Source organism: Saccopteryx bilineata, chromosome 4 (genome assembly GCF_036850765.1).
Source record: "Saccopteryx bilineata isolate mSacBil1 chromosome 4, mSacBil1_pri_phased_curated, whole genome shotgun sequence".
Taxonomy (NCBI): Eukaryota; Metazoa; Chordata; class Mammalia; order Chiroptera; family Emballonuridae; genus Saccopteryx; species Saccopteryx bilineata.
Genome location: NC_089493.1, coordinates 154,225,730 through 154,237,419, shown reverse-complemented (window position 1 = coordinate 154,237,419; position 11,690 = coordinate 154,225,730). Strand labels below are relative to the sequence as shown.

Below are 11,690 nucleotides of genomic sequence, written 5' to 3'. Positions count from 1 at the left end.
AAGTGCCCATCCCTTTTAGAAGTGCCATAGTCCTCACCAGTCCATATCTGTTCCTTGAATGCAGAGGCAAGGTCACCACAATGTACTGCCCTGCACTTATCATCTTTGCCTTATGCTGAGAGACCACAGTGGGGGCAAGCAACTCAGCTGGCTCTGGTCGTCCACTCCTCCATTTAGAAAATTAGACTGTGTCAGCATGCTCAAGAAGTCTGTGTGTTTTTCACTCCCCCTTTTCCCTTCTGGTGGCTTGCAACTGGTGTTGAAACTGGTGGAGTCACATGTAGAAGGAGCTTCGGTCTGAATCAACGCTTTAGAGCTGACCATGACCAGGAACACCTGTTTGAGAGTTCACATGAATGCAAAAGTCACGGGTTGCCTCTCTCCTAGAGTTTGCTCAGGTCCGCAGGTTCTTTCCTTCCTCAATCCTTCCAGGCGTCCCCAAACTATGGCCCGCCGGCCGCAATTTGGCCCCCTAAGGCCATTTATCCAGCTCCCACCGCACTTCCAGAAGGGGCAACTCTCTCATTGGTGGTCAGTGAGAGGAGCACTGTATGTGGGAGCCCTCCAATGGTCTGAGGGACAGTGAACTGGCCCCCTGTGTAAAAAGTTTGGGGACCCCTGCGTGAGACACTAGGTACACCCTCAGGCTAGGCCAGAGCAATTATGACAGGCTTTGGGGCTGCTATCTTTCCACTACATCAGGTGCTTCTCTGAGCCTGTCTCCTCTTCTGTTAGATGTAGTAAGAACCACAACGGAAGGTCTAGATCAGGGGTCTTAGGTGCTCTCAGGAGATGGGAGTGGGGTGAGGAGCATAAATACAGTGGAGGACTGAATCCGTCTCTGTCAGGACCGTGGTGGGACTCATCTGAAGGTTTTCCTACTGAAAGTTTGGAAATTGTTGGAAAGACCCCGACCCTCCCTCCCCACAAATAGTATCAAAATCCCTACTTTGAACAAGTGCGCCCACTACAGGGAAGTTTGGGAATAATTAGGTCATATGATTTCTAAGGGCCTCTGCATTCTTTAGTTTGTTTCTCCTAAATCCAAAGACCAAAAACCGATTGAAAATGAATTCATGAAACTACAAGTGCATTAGTTTATTAAGTAGAGTGTGGAGAAAGTGCGGCAGAAATAGAATTATGCAACACCCAAACGGAGCTGAACCAGAGATTTCAGAAAAAAAAGTCTGTCAGTTACTCAATTGGCCACTTTCTTCCTCACTAACACGGGCACTTTTCAGGGGAGATGAGGGAATATAGGTCCAGTGGCAGGACAGGTGATTGCTCCTGGGGGCTGGGAATGATCTCTGCCGAGCTTCAAAAGCCAGGCCGCAGGCTCAGCGTCCGGACTTGAGAGCGGATGCAGCCAGACCCAGTAAGATGGCTGCCACCGTGAAGCCCTGGGCGGCGATTCGCGTGCGCATCATGAGCTGGGAGCGCTGGCTCTGACCCCGGTGGAAGCAGTAGAGGCCGTAGGTAAGGGCGGCCGCCGTGCCCAGGCAGCCTGAGGAGGGGACAAAGCAGGTGGGGAGTGGCAGGTCCGGCCTCAGAGGCCCCTCCCCACTAGAAACTTTCTTCCTCAAACCTCGAGATCTCAGAACGCGAGCCGGTGGGACGTGAGGGGGTAGAAGAGGTTGGGATGGGTGGTCCCGGCAGGGTTCGGAGTTAAGAGTCCGCCCCATCCCAGCCCCCGAATGCCGCCCGCTCCTGCTCCAATCAGGTTCACCCCTCACAGCCCGGCCCCTTCGCCACATCTCTGGTCCAGTCTCAATCCGGTCCCCTCGTCGTCCCCGGCCCGTCCCTATTTCATCTCCCGCTAAAGCACAATCCTCCGCATCGACAGTTCCTTCAGTACCCGCTTACCTATGGGTACCATTGGGTTCTCGTAAGTCTTACGAAGGAACTTTTCCTTGAAGCTTTCCTGGTTGCCGTAAACACTGGGGCTAAAGCCCTCAATGACTGGGGGCTGCGACGGTTCAAAGCTTGCCTTCGGAGTCATAGGGTCAGAAGTAGCCATGCCTGGAGTAACAGCGGCGGAAAATAGGGACGCTACACTCCGCCTCCTGATGAGGTCAGGAAAAGGGGCGCAGAAAAGGAATTTCTCTAGTGTACGCAAACGCAATCCCTCATTGCATTCTGGGAGTCGTAGTAATCAGCATTGTATCCAGGAAGACTACATTTCCCGAAAGGCCTGCCAAGCGCTGCACGTGCACGCCGGAAGAAATTTTCCACAAGAGGTGCTGGGAGTGAGAGGTGCGTTGTGTTGGTGTGGTGGTCAGCGTGATGCCCAAGGCCAAGGGTAAGACCCGGAGGCAGAAGTTTGGTTACGATGTTAACCGGAAGCGTCTTAACCTTAATGCTCGACGCAAGGCAGCCCCGCGGATCGAGTGGTAAGGCAGCCGGGGTTCAGGAGGCAGGGGACCTGGCCGGGACGGCCGGTGAGCTGACGGTTCCGCGATCTCCCTTTCTTTCCCGGTAGCTCCCACATCCGACATGCCTGGGACCACGCCAAGTCCGTGCGGCAGAACCTGGCCGAGATGGGGTTGGCTATGGACCCCAACAAGGCATTGCCCTTCCGTAAGAGAAAGGTACTGACGTGGCGGGATCCCAGTCCTTGCCCCTGCGCTCCCCGCCGTAATTAGTTGGGTTTCAGGACTTGATCTTGCTTATTGTTTTTCTCACACCCTTCCTGGGTTTGCGACCTCCCACAGCCAACTCGGCCAGCCTGCACTGACTGGTTGAGAGCCCCTTTTAGACCTTCCTCATATTTCCTCCTCAGCACAAATTGGACTTTGGTTGGGTTCTCCTTTCCTTCATTCCCCCCCCCCCCCTCGAAATTAACCTGTTTGGGTCTGTTGTCATCTTAATGATAGTTCTCAGGATTTATCTTTTTCTGCCCTTATCTTTCCAGAGTTTGGGATATTGGCTTAATCTTTTTTACACTTCTCCCCAGTCATCTAATCATCCTTGGTCTGAACTTTTCCTGAGGATAGTGATTCCCGAATAAGTCTTTTTCTGGATGACTCTTTGAAAAATAGCACCCTTTTCACCCAGTTAATTCTAACCGGTTGTATTTGCATTCATAGCTCTTGTAAGTAACTGATGGTATATTATGTTTTTACTTATCTGTTTATTGACTGTGCCTCTTTTCCCCAGCAGAATCTCTTTGGGGATAAGGACTTTGTGTTTTGTTCTATACTGAATCCCCAGTGGTGCTTAGGATGTGACTAGTGCTCAATACATAGTTAACACTGAGTGGGCTTGCTGATTGAACTGGTCCCATTGCCTTTAGGCAAGTTTCTTTTATCCCTTCATGCCAGAGGGAAATGGCAATACTGTTTCTGGAACAAATATGAGGCTGTAGCCTGTGAAATACTGTCAGGTTGCTCCTCTTCACAGAAGGTATCTGACTTCTCTCCCTCATTGTAAATTATAAAGTGCTTCTGTATCCATTGTTTCATTCAAATGAGTTAGGCAAGGGGTATTGTGCCTATTTCATAAACCAGCACAGAAAGAGTAATTGTTTGCTTGAATCTTTTGGGAACCAGGAAGCCTCCATAGCATTGGTTCTCTTTTTTTTTTTGTATTTTTTCTGAAGCTGGAAACGGGGAGAGACAGTCAGACAGACTCCCGCATGCCCCCGACCGGGATCCAACCGGCACGCCCACCAAGGGCGATGCTCTGCCCCTCCAGAGCGTCGCTCTGCCGCGACCAGAGCCACTCTAGCGCCTGGGGCAGAGGCCAACGAGCCATCCCCAGCGCCCGGGCCATCCTTGCTCCAATGGAGCCTTGGCTGCGGGAGGGGAAGAGAGAGACAGAGAGGAAGGAGGGGGTGGGGGTGGAGAAGCAAATGGGCGCTTCTCCTATGTGCCCTGGCTGGGAATCGAACCCGGGTCCCCCGCATGCCAGGCTGACGCTCTACCGCTGAGCCAACCGGCCAGGGCGCATTGGTTCTGTCATCTATTTCTGCCTGACCTTGTACATGGATTCTATGGGTCATCCAGTTGTGTAGAGAAAGTCAGGAGCCTCTAGAATTTTTCTGCATCCAGCATTTTTCCTTTGTCAATGGGTCTTACTGGCTCTGTTCTCTGCAGGTGAAGGCCATGGAGGTGGATGTAGAAGAGAGGCCTGAGGAACTCGTGCGGAAACCCTATGTGTTAAATGGTGGGTGCTGGACACATTCCTCTAGGTCGCCATCCTAGAAAGTGTCCTCAAGTGTTTTCATATTACAGGTGGAAAAACTAAAGTTTGGCCCTGGCTGGTTGGCTCAGTGGTAGAGCCCGGTGTTGGATGTCCTGGGTTTGATTACAGGTCAGGACACTGGAGAAGCGACCATTTGCTTCTCTACTGCTCCTCCTTCTCTTTCTCTCTCTCCCCCTCCCACAGCCAAGGCTCAATTGGAGCAAGTTGGCTTCAGCACTGAGGCCTCTGGGGCCTCTGCCTCAGGTGCTAAAAAAAAAAAAAATGGCTTGGTTGCCGAGCAATAGAGTAATGGCCCCAGATGGGCAGACCATTACCTCCTGGCGGGCTTGCAGGAGTGCATCCCCGAGGGGGCATGTAGGAGCCTTTCTCTCTGCCTCCCCTCCCCTCACTGAAAACAAAACAAAACAAAAAACAACAAAACTGAAGTTCAAGAGAAGAAGTGAGTTGGTTGAGGGCTCATAGTCTGGGGACTGTGTCTCTGGCTGAGACATTTTCAGTCTACTGACTAAAACTCAAGGTGTAAAGTGAGGTCATATATTCAGGTGCCTAAGAGGATGAAAAAGAAACCATTAAGTCTTAGGCATGTGTTTCAACATTTCATGAATTTAAGTATGCACAGAGTTTTAGAGATCCTGCCAACTCATTTAATCTTTCTAATGACAAATCAATTTCATGTATATTAAGGCTGTACAGATTGAATATTAAAACAAAAGAGTAAATTCTGAAGGAAAACAGAAATAATGTAGAATTCTCTGTGCATCCTTCCTCTTATTTGAGATTTTTTTTTGTATTTTTTGTATTTTTCTGAAGCAGGAAATGGGGTGAGACAGACAGACTCCCGCATGCGCCGACCAGGATCCACCTGGCACGCCCACCAGGGGCGACACTCTGCCCACCAGGGGGCAATGCTCTGCCCCTCCGGGGCGTCGCTCGTTGTGACCAGAGCCACTCTAGCGCCTGGGGCAGAGGCCATGGAGCCATCCCCAGCGCCCGGGGCCATCTTTGCTCCAATGGAGCCTCGGCTGCGGGAGGGGAAGAGAGAGACAGAGAGGAAGGAGAGGGGGAGGGGTGGAGAAGCAGATGGGCGCTTCTCCTGTGGGCCCTGGCCAGGAATTGAACCCTGGACTTCTGCACGCCAGTCCGATGCTCTACCACTGAGCCAACCGGCCAGGGCCTTATCTGAGATTTTTAACAGTTCTGAACATAAAAAGATTTGAATGGCCACACATTTGATAGAGAATTCTTTGAGTTTCTGTCTTTAGTGTATCTTAGTGATTCTCAAAAGAATTACTACACTGGATTGCATATACAAAACTAAGTACTTATTGTAGTTAAAGCTAATTTTGAAAGGTTTTAATTCTTGAAATAAAAAATTTTAGCCTGACCTGTGGTGGCGCAGTGGATAAAGAGTCTACGTGGAATGCTGAGGTTGCGGTTCGAAACCCTGGGCTTGCCCGGTCAAGGCACATGTGGGAGTTGATGCTTCCTGTTCCTCCCCCTTCTCTCTTTCTCTCTCTCTTCCTCACTAAAATGAATAAATAAAATCTTTTTTTTTTTTTTGTATTTTTCTGAAGCTGGAAACGTGGAGGCAGACAGACTCCCGCATGTGCCCGACTGGGATTCACCCAGCACGCCCACCGGGGGGCGATGCTCTGCCCATCCGGGGCGTTGCTTCTGTTGCCACCAGAGCCACTCTAGTGCCTGAGGCAGAGGCCATCCTTGCTCCAATGGAGCCTTGGCTGCAGGAGGGGAAGAGAGAGAGAGAGAGGAAGGAGAGGGGGAAGGGTAGAGAAGCAGATGGGCGCTGCTTCTGTGTGCCCGGGCTGGGAATCGAACCCGGGACTTCCGCACGCCAGGTCAACGCTCTACCACTGAGCCAACCTGCCAGGGCAATAAAATCTTTAAAAAAATTTTTTTAAATTGTGGTAAAAACATTACATAAAATTTGCCATCTTTAAAAAAAATTTATTGACTTTTAAAGAGAGAGAGAAAAAAAGAAACATTAATTTGTTTTTCTAGCCATTCATGCCATTATTGGTTGATTCTTTTTTTTTTTTTTTTTTTGCATTTTTTCAAAGCTGGAAACGGGGAGGCAGTCAGACAGACTCCCGCATGTACCCGACCGGGATCCACCCAGCATGCCCACCAGGGGGCAATGCTATGCCCATCTGGGGTGTCGCTCTGTTGTGTCCAGAACCATTCTAGCGCCTGAGGCAGAGGCCACAGAGCCATCCTCAGCGCCTGGGCCATCTTTACTCCAGTGGAGCCTCTGCTGCAGGAGGGGAAGAGAGAGAGAGAGAGGAAGGAGAGGGGGAGGGATGGAGAAGCAGATGGGTGCTTCTCCTGTGTGCCCTGGCTGGGAATCGAACCTGGGACTCCTGCACGCCAGGCCGACACTCTGCCACTGAGCCAACCAGCCAGGGATATTGGTTGATTCTTGTGTGTGCTTTGACCAGGAATCAAACGTGCAACCATGGAATGTTGGGACAATGCTCTAACCAAATTTGAGGCCAGGGCCTAAAATTTACTTTTTTTTTTTTTTTTTACGGAGACAGAGAGAGAGTCAGAGAGAGGGATAGACAGGGACAGACAGGAATGGAGAGATGAGAAGCATCAATCATTAGTTTTTCATTGCACATTGCAACACCTTAGTTGTTCATTGATTGCTTTCTCATATGTGCCTTGACCACAGGCCTTCAGCAGACCGAGTAACCCTTTGCTCGAGCCAGCAAACTTGGGTCCAAGCTGGTGAGCTTTGCTCAAACCAGATCAAGCTGGCGACCTCAGGGTCTCGAACCTGGGTCCTCCGCATCCCAGTCCGAGGCTCTATCCACTGCACCACCGCCTTTTCAGGCTAAAATTTACTGTTTTAATAATCATTTTAAAATCTATACCTCAGTAGTGTTAAGTATATTCACACTGTAATGCAGATCTCCAGAACTTTTTCATTCTCACAACTGAAATGATCCCATTAAACAGCAGCTTCCCATTTCCTCCTTCAACCCTGACCCCTGGCCACCAAATCAAAGATCATTTTTCTTTCTTTCTTTCTTTTTTTTGTTGCATGCGTGCGAGAGAGACAGGAAGGGAGAGAGAGATGCGAAGCACCAATTCATAGTTGCGGCACCTTACTTATGGATTGATTTCTCATATGTGCCTTGACCAGGGGGGCTCCAGATGAGCCAGTGACCCCTTGTTCAAGCCAGCACCCTTTGGCTTAAGCCAGTGACCATGGGGTCACGTCTGTTAACCCACGCTCAAGCCGGTGACCCCATGCTCAAGCTGGATGAGCCTGTGTCCAAGCCAGTGACCTTGAGGTTCAAACCTGGGTCTTCAGTGTCCCAGGCCCATGCTCTATCCACTGCGCTACTGCCTGGTCAGGCAAAGATAATTTTTTTTTTGTTGTTGTATTTTTCTGAAGCTGGTAACAGGGAGAGACAGTCAGACAGACTCCCGCATGCGCCCGACCGGGATCCACCCGGCACGCCCACCAGGGGCTACGCTGTGCCCCTCCGGGGCGTCGCTCTGTTGCGACCAGAGCCACCCTAGCACCTGGGGCAGAGACCAAGGAGCCATCCCCAGCGCCCGGGCCATCTTCGCTCCAATAGAGCCTCGGCTGCGGGAGGGGAAGAGAGAGAGTGAGGAAGGAGAGGGGGAGAGGTGGAGAAGCAGATGGGCGCTTCTCCTGTGTGCCCTGGCTGGGAATCGAACCCGGAACTTGTGCACGCCAGGCCGACGCTCTACCACTGAGCCAACCGGCCAGGGCCAAGATAATTTTAACTATAGCAGTTTTAGCAATTAACCCTTGGAGAAGATTTGACCACCTTGTTTCCATGAACTATTTTTCTTCCTTTGTAGATGAGAACTAGGCAGTTTTTGCCTAGCTATTTTATTTTTATTTTTTTCTTTTTTCTTTTGTATCTTTCTGAAGCTGGAAACGGGGAGAGACAGTCAGACAGACTCCCGCATGCGCCCGACCGGGATCCACCCGGCACGCCCACCAGGGGCGATGCTCTGCTCACCAGGGGGTGGTGCTCTGCCCCTCTGGGGGGTCGCTCTGCCGCGACCAGAGCCACTCTAGCGCCTGGGGCAGAGGCCAAGGAGCCATCCCCAGCGCCCGGGCCATCCTTGCTCCAGTGGAGCTTCGGCTGCGGGAGGGAAAGAGAGAGACAGAGAGGAAGGTGGGGGGTGGGGGTGGAGAAGCAAATGGGCGCTTCTCCTTATGTGCCCTGGCTGGGAATCGAACCCGGGTCCCCTGCACGCCAGGCCGACGCTCTACCGCTGAGCCAACCGGCCAGGGCCTGCCTAGCTATTTTAAAAAGGAACCTATTGTTGGCTGCATAGCTTTGCTTTTTCCCTCATAAGGAACAGAGAGGTACTTGGGCCCCGCCCTGAGCCTTAGTTGCTACAGCTCTAGTTCTCATTTGTTCAGATCTTTTTATTTCACGTATTGTAACACTGCAAGAAAAGTTCTTAGAGAGTTTTAGAGCTGGAAGGGAACCCTGTCCTGTAGACAGGCAATGTATCTTTATCTCTGTCCCCAGGGCCTGGCTAAGTAAAAATATTAGTTTGGTGTCCTTCTTTACCCCAAAGAGATGACTTGCCTTTCAGATAGTTTGTCACACTGATAGATGATTGTGTTATAAGCAGAGCCTGAGATTTGAGTGCTGAAGAAGAAGGTTGTAGTATTGAGTATGGGGATGGAGAGGCAAAACCTATCAGATGGCTGGTGTAGCAACTCTTGTGGCTTGGGATTGAGCAAAGGAGTGACTAGGCAGCTCAGATAGTACAGGAAGCAACACCTCATTCCCTGTCTCCTGGTTTCTCTCACCCAGACCTGGAGGCAGAGGCCAGCCTCCCAGAAAAGAAAGGAAATACTCTGTCTCGGGACCTCATAGACTATGTTCGCTACATGGTGGAGAACCACGGGGAGGACTATAAGGTGAGTGGCTCAGGCTGGCAGGAAGAACCACTGTGGCCTGTTGGGAAGGCACCTGGGACCATTCATGATTTGATTTGTTTGTCTAGTGACTATTTCCCGAAACTGAGAGGAAACAAAGGGAAGACAGACTTTAGGAAGTGGATCCCACTGATAATGCTTATAGCTGGGATAGACTGAGGGACTTAATTCCACAGATATGTTGTATTTTTGCTTGCATGGTATTTTTCCCCCCCATTGATTTGGGAGGGGGAGAGAGAGAGAGAAGAAAGGAGGAGGCTGGAATAAAAGTACATATTTTTGGCTTCTGTTAAAAATTGAAAGATCTGGCTACACTGGACCCCCATATATAGATGGGATTGGTTGGCTTTGGATGGAGCATGAGCTGCTTGTTCGCCCCTGTGGACATCTGCACCATTTCCCCACATACACCATGGCTTTTGAAGTGAGGAATCTGAACCTCTGGGACAGAAAGTGGCTTGCCCACTTCTGGCAGAAATGGGATTTGAACCTTTGCCTGTCTAGCCCTCAAGTGGCCTTTCTCCCTTCTTAGGCTATGGCCCTGGATGAGAAGAATTACTATCAAGATACCCCAAAACAGATTCGGAATAAGATCAATGTCTATAAGCGCTTTTACCCAGCGGAGTGGCAAGCCTTCACTGATTCTTTGCAGAAGAATAAGATGGAAGTTGAGTGACTGGTTTACAGTGGCCCCAGGCTGAGTGTTCTTCCTGGACTGGAGAAGCTGGAGCCAGGGGTTAGGGCAAGGCGGGGTGTATTGCTACAGATGAAGCTGGCCCAACGCCATGGAGTCAAAAGGTTTTTCTTTTTCACTCCTCTTTCTGGAGAACAAATTTCCTTAGAGGCTTCAATTTATATTCTTTATTTTGTTTGGTTTTTTTGTTACAGAGACAGAGAGAGGGACAGATAGGGACAGACAGACCAAAAGGGAGAGAGATGAGAAGCATCAATTCTTCATTGCGGCACCTTAGTTTGTCATTGATTGCTTTCTCATATGTGCCTTGACCGGGGGCTACAGCAGACTGAGTGATCCTTTGCTGGAGCCAGCGTCCTTGGGTCCAAGCTGGTGAGCCTTGGTCAAACCAGATGAGCCCACGCTCAAGTTGGCGACCTCGGGATCTCAAACCTGGGTCCTCCACATCCCAGTCTGACACTATCCACTGTGCCACCGCCTGGTCAGGCTCAATTTATATTATTATTATTATTATTTTTTTTTTTAAAGTTTTTATTCATTTTTAGAGAGAAGAGGGAGGGAGAGAGAGAGAGAGAAGAGAGAGACAGGGGGGAGGAGCTGGAAGCATCAACTCCCATATGTGCCTTGACCAGGCAAACCCAGGGTTTTGAACCGGCGACCTCAGCATTTCCAGGTCGACGCTTTATCCACTACGCCACCACAGGTCAGGCTCAATTTATATTCTTATAGGGGCTCCAGGAAAACCAGAACCTGCCGGTTTCAGTGTGAATGGTTTATTTGAACTTATTGTATATATAATAAAACAAAACCATTTTACTTCTCTGATGGGATTTTTGTATTTGTTCCTCCCAGCTAAGTGCTGGGGTCACCCCTGCAAGAACCTACTCAGCAGGGGCAGGGAAGCCATCCAGACTCTCATGTGCAACTTCCCGAACCTTGTCTGGCCTGGTTCCATTGCTGTCTTCGTTTCCTGCGTGTCAGTTCCATTGACCTTACTACAGAAACCTGCCAGGAATCCTGGGCTACTTTGAAGGGGATAGCCTTACCAATGCTAGCCCCAGTGCTAGGCTGGGGGTTGCTGGATTAATTCTCCATGGCCCTAGCCTGAGGCCAGCTGTGGCTCAACTCCAGAGGGTAAGGAGCTGTGGTGGCTGCCTCCTGGTCTACTTTCTGCCTGCCTTTGGTATCCATCTTCAGGTTGCTATGTTGGGCGTGGCCTTAAGGGAACCTGAGGCCCCTAAACCTTTTTAAAATTTTCAAAAAAGATTTTATTGATTTTAGAGGAGAGAGTGGGGAAACATCTACTCGTAGTAGTTGAGGGGTTGGGGGGAGATGTGGGAAGCATCTACTTATAGTTGTTGAGAAAGAGAAGGAGCTGGGGAGAAGTGGGAAGCATCAACTTGTAGTAGTTGACCAGGCAAGCCTGGGGTTTTGAACCAACGACCTCAGCATTCCAGGTCAATGCTTTATCCACTGCACCACCACGTCAAACTAAACCTGCTTTTTGAGGCTGGTAGACTGCCGAATTCCACCCTACTGTTTGCCAATCCTTGGATGGCCATTCTCTGGGGGTGGGCCTGCCTGAATTGGGGTGACATGTGAGGACCTGATGACTTACGTAGCAGGATCACAGGCAGGGTGTGTGATGGGCATTTTCTTAGTCTTGATAGTTTGCCGTTAGCTACTAACAATACAAAAATCCTTATCCCTAAGGTTTCTTCTTGAAATACCTAAAATGTCTCCTCTTACTACTTTTGAAAAAGGGGGATTAGTGTTTTTGTATAGGTCATTTCACATGAGATATGTGATTTTATCTTCATCTTACAGGTAAGG

General features: G+C 50.0%; 2 protein-coding genes across 2 annotated transcripts; one reads left to right on the top strand and one right to left on the bottom strand.

The window, feature by feature from the left end:
- Positions 1 to 1,073: 1,073 nt before the first annotated feature.
- Positions 1,074 to 2,122, bottom strand: HIGD2A (HIG1 hypoxia inducible domain family member 2A). The gene is made up of 2 exons (XM_066272274.1): positions 1,864 to 2,122; positions 1,074 to 1,504 (listed from the first exon to the last, which is right to left on the bottom strand). Exons 1-2 carry the CDS (start codon positions 2,015 to 2,017, stop codon positions 1,338 to 1,340), a joined length of 321 nt encoding a protein of 106 aa, XP_066128371.1. The 5' UTR covers positions 2,018 to 2,122; the 3' UTR covers positions 1,074 to 1,337.
- A 13-nt stretch (positions 2,123 to 2,135) lies between these two features.
- Positions 2,136 to 9,987, top strand: NOP16 (NOP16 nucleolar protein). The gene is made up of 5 exons (XM_066272273.1): positions 2,136 to 2,390; positions 2,480 to 2,588; positions 4,095 to 4,164; positions 9,039 to 9,145; positions 9,696 to 9,987. Exons 1-5 carry the CDS (start codon positions 2,284 to 2,286, stop codon positions 9,837 to 9,839), a joined length of 537 nt encoding a protein of 178 aa, XP_066128370.1. The 5' UTR covers positions 2,136 to 2,283; the 3' UTR covers positions 9,840 to 9,987.
- The last annotated feature ends 1,703 nt before the right edge of the window (positions 9,988 to 11,690 follow it).

Excerpts from the sequence above, each read along its gene's own strand:
- NOP16 (XM_066272273.1), top strand. The coding sequence starts at position 2,284 with ATGCCCAAGGCCAAGGGTAAGACCCGGAGGCAGAAGTTTGGTTACGAT. Across the intron at positions 2,391-2,479 it reads GCAGCCCCGCGGATCGAGTG|CTCCCACATCCGACATGCCT; the intron begins GTAAGGCAGCCG and ends CTTTCCCGGTAG. Across the intron at positions 2,589-4,094 it reads TGCCCTTCCGTAAGAGAAAG|GTGAAGGCCATGGAGGTGGA; the intron begins GTACTGACGTGG and ends TGTTCTCTGCAG.
- HIGD2A (XM_066272274.1), bottom strand. The coding sequence starts at position 2,017 with ATGGCTACTTCTGACCCTATGACTCCGAAGGCAAGCTTTGAACCGTCG. Across the intron at positions 1,505-1,863 it reads GAACCCAATGGTACCCATAG|GCTGCCTGGGCACGGCGGCC; the intron begins GTAAGCGGGTAC and ends TCCCCTCCTCAG.